The sequence below is a fragment of the Nicotiana tomentosiformis genome, chromosome 5 (genome assembly GCF_000390325.3).
Source record: "Nicotiana tomentosiformis chromosome 5, ASM39032v3, whole genome shotgun sequence".
In the NCBI taxonomy this organism is placed as follows: domain Eukaryota; kingdom Viridiplantae; phylum Streptophyta; class Magnoliopsida; order Solanales; family Solanaceae; genus Nicotiana; species Nicotiana tomentosiformis.
In genome coordinates this window covers 23,041,140-23,049,269 of record NC_090816.1, presented here as the reverse complement: position 1 = coordinate 23,049,269, position 8,130 = coordinate 23,041,140, and the positions used below count along the sequence as shown (strand labels likewise).

At 41.3% G+C, this 8,130-nt stretch overlaps 2 protein-coding genes across 2 annotated transcripts; both read left to right on the top strand.

The window, feature by feature from the left end:
• The first annotated feature begins 311 nt into the window (after positions 1-311).
• On the top strand, positions 312-761 carry LOC138892019 (uncharacterized). The gene has a single exon (XM_070175710.1). The coding sequence runs from the start codon at positions 312-314 to the stop codon at positions 759-761; it is 450 nt and encodes a 149-aa protein (XP_070031811.1).
• Positions 762-764: 3 nt separating this feature from the next.
• Positions 765-6,442, top strand: LOC138892018 (uncharacterized). The gene is made up of 4 exons (XM_070175709.1): positions 765-1,281; positions 1,432-1,658; positions 1,754-2,105; positions 6,012-6,442. The coding sequence occupies exons 1-4, from the start codon at positions 765-767 to the stop codon at positions 6,440-6,442; spliced, it is 1,527 nt and encodes a 508-aa protein (XP_070031810.1).
• Positions 6,443-8,130: the final 1,688 nt, after the last annotated feature.

Sequence of the window (8,130 nt, the reverse complement as noted above, 5' to 3'; positions counted from 1 at the left end):
TCATTCGTTGGTTGAGATATATTAGAAATAGAGCATAACTGCTCATTTGCTCTCATCTGCTTCTTCTTCATCTTAGCTTCCATCACCATAGCTGAGGGATGAATCTAGAGTTCATCATAGTATCAGAGCCTCAGTTAACGATCTATATCACTTGAGTTCAACTCCAGATTCATCTTCCTTAATTGTCACTGTTAATTATTCATTCGAATTGATCAATTGCTTCAATTCCCAAAAGAATTAGGGTTAGATCGATTTTTAGCAATTGGTATCTGTTGAGTACAGCATTTGTGTGAGCTAGATTTATGTTGACAATGGCGATTACTAACGAGGACAATGGATCGACTCACGAAGCTGTAGCTGTAGCACCAGTGATCGATCAGCATCATCCATTGTTTCTGCAACCGAGTGACACTCCAGGCAGTTCTCTCATCTCTGTCAAGCTCATAGGACCTGAGAATTACACTTTGTGGAGTAGTGCTATGGGCGTTAGTCTGCTAGGTAAAAGTAAGCTAGGGTTTGTAAATGGAAGGTATAGAAAAGAAAAGTTTCCTCTTGTTCTTCATGAACTCTGGGAAAAATGTAATGCTATAGTCCTATCGCGGATTATGAACTCTGTGTGTGCTGAATTGCTAAGTGACATGGTCTATGCTTCGAGTGCTGACAAAGTGTGGATGGACCTCAAAGAGACATTTGATAAAGTTAATAGTTCTAGAGTGTTATATCTGCATAAACAAATTGCAACTCTGGCTCAAGGACTGTAATCTATGTCTGCTTACTTCTCAAAATTGAAGGAGTTGAGGGCAGAGTTTGATGCTTTTATGCCCTGCCCTGGGTGTGGTTGTGAAGAGTCGAAGAAATATGTTGAGCACTTTGAGTACCAAAGGCTATTGCAGTTTCTCATGGGTCTAAATGAGACATACTCTCGATCAAGCAATCGGATTTTGAACATGTCTCCTAGACCTTCCATAAACAAAGCTTACTCAATGATTATTTCTGAAGAAAGCAGAAGAGCACTGTCCCAATCCTCTCAAGTTTCTGAAGTTAATGAAGGTACAACCTTGTTCAGTAATAAGGGAACATCATCTGGAGCTCCAATTCAGCTGAACGCAAAAGGAAACCATGGGCAAAATCACAGCTTCTTGGGAAATGAGGTGACAGCTTTGTTTAGTAGCAAAGGGAATGCAGGTGCTAGTTATGGTCATTCTGGAGGAAAAAATCACTCAGTTTATGGCTACAGGTCCAGAAGAAACAATCTACATTATGACTATTGCAACTTCAAAGGTCACACTAGGGAGACTTGTTACAAACTAAATGGATATCCACAAGATTTTAAGTAAAAAAGGAATGGTGGATTTGGTAATACAGTTAACTATGCATAGACCAATGCTGACAACTATATGTCTGATACTTCCACTGACCCTGTACAAGCAGGCTCTACTGCTAACTTTGCAGGAGTCTCACAAGTGCAACAAGCAAGTCAGAACTTCCAAGCTGGAATCCCTCAATTTACTCAAGAGCAGTACAACCAGATTCTTCAACTTCTAGGCAAGCAACCTGAGTGCAGTGGTTCTGCTATGGCAGTAGGTATGCCATTATGTGGTGATATTACTAAAATTCTAGCTAAATGGATTGTAGATTCAGGGGCTTCAAATCATATGGTGAATGATTCTAGCTTGCCATTCTTAAGGACCTAATAGTGTCTAATGTGATGCATATTCCTAACTTCAAGTATAACTTTCTATCTATGTCCAAGCTCACAAAGGAAATAAGATGGGTTGTTATGTTCTTCCTTGATTTCTTTATTTTTCAAGAACTTTTTAGTGGACAAGTGAGGGGGATTGGTAGAGAGGAAGATGGAATATATGTGTTCAACTCTACTCCAAAAAAGTCAGTAGCACTACAAGCTCAAAGCCAAAGTTCAGTTGGAGATACCTTGAATGTTCCAAGGCCAATAAACACTGTAAATATAATAAAGGCCCCTAATAAAGTTGTGAGTATAGCTTTGTGGCATAAGAGATTGGGTCATGCACCTCTAGATACTTTGCAGAAAATAAATGGTTCTCATGATTTTCATGTTGTTGAATGTAGTAGTAAAGACAAGCATTGTACAGTATGTCCTTGTAACGACCCGACTTATCGTTTTAAGAAATTACGCCTCGTTCAGTGACTTAAGGTCTTGAGCAGCTTTGTATTATGTGAATTGACTTGCGTGCGTGGTTGAATTCAGTTACCGGATGATTCGGGGTGATTTGGGACACTCGGTCCCTAAAATGGAAGCTTAAGTCTTAGGATTTTGACCATAGTTGAGAATGTGTGAAGACGACTCTGGAATGGAGTTTCGTCGGTTCTAGCTCCGTTGGGTAATTTTGGATTTAGGAGCGTGTCTGAAAAATTATTTGGAGGTCCGTAGTGGAATTAAGCTTGAAATGGCAAAAGTCGAATTTTTGGAAAGTTTGACCGGGGGGTTGACTTTTTGATATCGGGGTCGGAATCCGATTCTGGAAATTTGAATAGCTTCGTTATGTCAATTATGACTTGTGTGAAAAATTTGAAGTCATTCCGGAATGATTTGATATGTTTCGGCATAAGACATAATTTTGAAAGTTCAAAGTTCATAGATTTTGATTTGAGGTGTGATTCGTCGTTTTGATATTGTTCGATGTGATTTGAGGCCTCGAGCAGGTCCGTGTTATGTTTTGAAACTTGATGGTATGTTTGGTTGAGGTCCCGGGAGGCTCGGGTGAGTTCCGAGATGGTTTCAGATCATTTCTCCTTGTTTTGTAACTGCTGGAACTGATATCTGGTATTGTTCTTCGCGAATGTGGAGGGTCTCACACGTTCGCGAAGAAGGATTTTGGACGGCTAGGATTTTCCCATCACGAGCGCGACAAAGAATCCGCAAACGTGAAGAAATATATGAGGAAAGCCTACGCGAACGCGGAGAGGAAAGGGAGTTGTGGGCCTGCCTGGCGTTAAGCCTTCGCGAACGCGACTCGTATCTCGCGAACGCGAAGGGCAGAGGTCGGGGGTTTGAGTTCATAACTCAAAATCAAATTTGGAGCTCGGTAGAAGGCGATTTTTGGAGAGATTCTTGCGTGGGTGTTTGGGGTAAGTGATTCTTATCCGGTTTTGATTAATTTCCATGATTATGTCTTTGAATCCATCATTTAATTCGGATTTAACGGAGGAAAAATTAAGATTTTTGTAAAATCTTCCAAAAATAAAAATTTAAGATTTGGAAGTTGAGCTGTTATTGGAATTCGATAAAATTCATATGATTGAACTCGTATCGGAATGGGTGTTCGGATTTCATGAAAATTTTTCTGGGTTCTGAGGGGCGGGTCCCGCGTTCACTTTTGTTGACTTTTTGGAATAAAATTTTACGTCGACGTATTATTATCCCGAATTGCATCCGATGAAATTTAAAGAAGTTATACAATTAATTTGGATAGATTTGAGATGTCCGGAGGTCAATTCAAGCAAGAAGGCTATTTTGGAATATCGGCCTAACTTCAAAGAGGTAAGTGTCTTACTTAACCTCGAGTGGGGGAATTTTTCCTTAGGCACTGAATCTTATGTGCAATTTGTGTAATTGAAAATCATGTACGCGAGGTGACGAGTACGTACTTGTGATGGCCTGGGGGCGTCACAAATCGGGGATTGATTTGTGATGGCCTGGAGGCATTATTATTGTTGCATATTTATTTTGGGACTACGAGGCGGTACCTCGGGAGATCCCTTGTTGAGCACTTACTTCGGGACTATGTTTGCACTTGCCCTTGGTTATTTTATTTTTCCGTAATTTATAAATTTTTATATTTTTCGTGATGTATTATTTGACTTAATATTAAGTGTTTTATATTTCTTGATGTATTGTGTTGACCTTGACTTTTTTGTACGAGACTTTGAGGATTTGTATATTTTGGGTTGTACTTGTCTTTGAACATTGAGTTGTTTTAAATAAAAGAAAATTTTCAGTATGTTTAATTTAATAAATTTTATATCCAAATCAGTAGTTTATCTAATGCTTTATTTTAAAGAAAATGTCATTTTTCCTCTCTCAAACTATTTCTAAAATAAACTTATCATTTTGTTGATATCTTACTTGATTTAAATAATTTTAACCTTACTTTATTGAAAATAAATTAATCACGTGGATCTTATATACATTGAGGATATTGGCACGTGAGTTATCCGTGCAGTTGAGATATGAAATGAGGGCAAGAGGTGCCGGGAAAATATGATGATTTAATTATGGGCACAAAATACCGTGGAGATATGAAAAATGGGCTGAGACCCGTGTTTATGAAAAATATGACAAAAAGGGCTGAGATCCGTGTTTATGAAAAATATGAAAATGGGCTGAGACCCGTATTTTTTATGATTTTGAAATGAGGTGTTACATGGTGACTTTTTAATTGAAAGAATTATATTCAAAATATTTATTTGGAAGGATTTTTACTTAGAAAGTATTATATGAAAGAATTGTATTTGAAAGATATTTATTTGAGGAAATTTTACTTGAAAAGATTTATTGAAAGAATTATATTTGAAAGAGAATTATTTGGAAGAATTATAAGTGAAAGACATTTATTTGAAGTACTTGATTTATTTGGGTGTAATTGTAATTATTAATAGTTGAGCGATATTAATGGTATTCTTGTTGTCTGTTGTGTATATCACTGGTTGTTTCATGTTGCTCTGTTGTTATTTGTTTCCTATTATTTGGTATATTATATTGCACATGTTATTAGACTAGTGAGTGTCTTGATTGTACCTCGTCTCTACTCCATTGAGGTTAGTCTTGATACTTATTGGGTACCGCTGTGGTGTGCTCACTCTACACTTATGCACATTTTTGTGCAGAGCCAAGTATTGGAGATATCAGACTTGAGCAGAGTTAAAGCGCGATCGTAAAGGTTCAAGGTAGAGCTGCTTGCTCGTCGCAGTCCCTTGGAGTCTTTTCATTTCATTGTACTGTTAATTTGTAATCAAACAGTATTGTATATTCGCTCCTCGTGATCATTCCATGTATTCAGTTAGAGTTCGTGACTCAGTACTACCAGTATTGGGAGGTTGTATATTCATATTTATTCCGCTGTTAGTTTTGGTTACTTATTTAATTAAAAAAATGGCTTCAGAATGTAATAGAAATCGGCTTACCTAGTCTTAGAGACTAGGTTCCATCACGATGCTTGTGGTGGGATTTTGGGTCGTGACAGTCCTTTAGCTAAACAAACAATACTACCTTGCTCTCTTAGTCCTACATTATCCAAATCCTGCTTTCATACAATTCATGCTGATGTTTGGAGTCCTTACAGAGTCCCTACCTATGATGGAAAGAGGTATTTCTTGACCTTGGTGGATGACTGTTCTAGGTATACATGGCTCTTCCTTTTACCTACTAAAGTTGAGGTTGTTGTTGCTCTTAGATCTTTCTTTACTATTTTTAAGAATGTCTACTCAACATTTGTTAAGTTTTTCATATCTGATAATGGGTGTGAGTTCTTCAATTCACATATGTCAGAATTGTTACAATCTCTGGGAATTATACATCAAAGCTCATGCATCTACACTCCACAACAAAATGGAGTTGCTGAAACAAGACACATGTATATTCTGGAAGTTGCTCAAGCACTCAGATTTTAGGCTTCGTTACCATTAAGGTTCTGGGGAGAATGTGTTAGTACTGCTGTATACATCATTAACAGACTCCCTTCAACTGTCCTTCACAGAAAATCCCCTTTTGAGATCATGTTTGGGTATTCACCTTCTTTACAACACATGAGAGTCTTTAGATGCTTAGGATATGTGACTACAGTTAGAAGACCTGATAAATTTGCTCCCAGAGCATATCTTCTTTCTTGTTTACTCTACTACACATAAGGGATATAAGATGTTTGGACTTCACACAAAGGAATTTCATATTAGCAGGGATGTATTGTTTAAGGAGGATGTCTTTCCTTTTTAGCACTTGAGTTCTACCTGTTCAACCCTATTCCCTGTTTTAGATATCTATACTATTTCATCAATTGGTCCTGCAGATGCTCAGTCACCACCTCCCCCTTCTTCTTCTTCTCCTATCTCTTTTGCCTCCCCTTATTCATCTGGCCCTTTTATTCCTCTTTCACATGCTGATGATCTTACTGATTATCCTGCTGCTGATGATCCCACAGTCAATGATACTCCTATTATAGATCCTGGTGTTGAGTCACAGGATGACATCAGAAAGTCCATTAGGGTGAGCAGGCCACCCATATGGATGAAAGACTACATTGTTCCTAACAAAGGAAGTGCACACTGTTGTTATCCTATATCAGACTGTGTCAGTTATGCCAATATGTCACCTTCCTTTGTATCTACATTAGCTGCTTATCAGCTATTGTGGAACCTAAAACTTACAATGAGGCAGTCAAAGATTCCAAGTGGATTGAGGCAATGAAGTGTGAGTCCGATATATGACCGATATACGCGGTCCACAATGAGCGAATCTCCCATGGGAGTAGATACATAAACAGGGGAACTCAATGAATCCCGAGATATCCCCAAGTGTGGGGCAAAATAAGAAGACACATATGAATACGTAGAGCCTGGGGTCAAATAATAATGATGCATCCCTATGACAGACGGGGACGATACCTGTAATAACTGAATCTGAAGCAACGGCCTCTGAACGGGCTGGAAGGGCATAGTACCTGGCCTGGCCTCCCCCTATAGGGCGACCTCGATCTCCCCGACCTCCACCTCAAGCTGGCTAAGGAGGTGGGGTAGCAGTTGGTGCTGCAAGAAGGACCGGAGGACCCGGTGGAGTGCGTGGAGGCTGATAAGTCTGTGGAGGTGCACCCCTCCTGGCTCTGGAGAAATCTCTAACCAGGTGACGAGTGTCACCACAATCAAAACAACCTCTCAGAGGACGCGGCGGCTGAGACTGACTTGGACCTGGCCTGCTGGGCTGGCCGATAATAGCACCTCGAGTAGGAGGCATACTGGATACTGGCGGTGCATAATAGGGCTCCTAAGGTCTAGGAGGAGCTGGAACATCGCTGGCTGCTGGAAGAGCTGAATAAACAGGGCAACTCACAAAACCCCTATCGAAGCGTGCTGCTGGTGCACGAGCTCCTGAATAATGACCAGTCTCTCGAGACCTCTTGGCCTCTCTCTGCTCTCTGTCCTGGGCGAACATGCCCTCCACTCTCCTGGCAATGCTCACTGCCTGTTGATAAGTGATGTCCATCTCTAACTCCCTGGCTATACTGGTCCGAATACTGGGGTGGAGTCCCTCAATGAATCGACGAACCCTCTCTCTGACTGTAGCAACCAGAGCCGGTGCATGGCGAGCTAACCCATTGAAACAAACTGCATACTCCGACACAATCATAGAACCCTGATACAACTGCTCGAATTCTACGCGCCAAGCATCCCTGAGGCTCTGAGGGACATACTCACGCAATAACATCTCTGAAAACTGAGTCCAAGTGAGTGAGGCTGCCTTGTCCGAACTACTCAGCTCATAGGCACGCCACCACTGATATGCTGCTCCCCTCAGCTGGAAAGCGATGAAAGAAACCCCACTCGTCTCTACAATGCCCATAGTGCGGAGAATACGATGACACTCCTCAAGAAAACCCTGAGCATCATCTGAAGCTAGTCCGCTGAAAGTAGGTGGGTGGTACTTCTTGTACCTCACAAGTCTGAGCTGCTCTACCTCAGAAGCAACTACCCTGATCTCATGCTGAACCGGAGCCACTGGGGCATAGGAATATACTCTGGGGCCTGATCAACCTGGACCCTTTGCTCAGGGGTGGGGGCTGCGGGAGTCTGTGCCCCTTCCTCTGCCTGAGATGTAGCAGGAGCTATTGGAAATAGTCCAGCCTGAGCCAAATTGCTGAACATGCTCAAGAACTGAGCTAAAATTTCCTGGAGTGCTGGAGTAGCAATAGGGATCTCTGGTGCTGGCCCTCCAACTAGAGCTGCTGGGGGCTCCTCTGAAGCAGCTCTCGCAGGTGCTCGGGCTACACCGTGTGGTCGTCCTTTACCCCGACCCCGGCCTCTGGTGGCTCTGGCAGGGGGCTCGGGTGCCTCATCGTCGGTCCTCCCATTGTGGGTCCTCACCATCTGTGAGAAAGAATA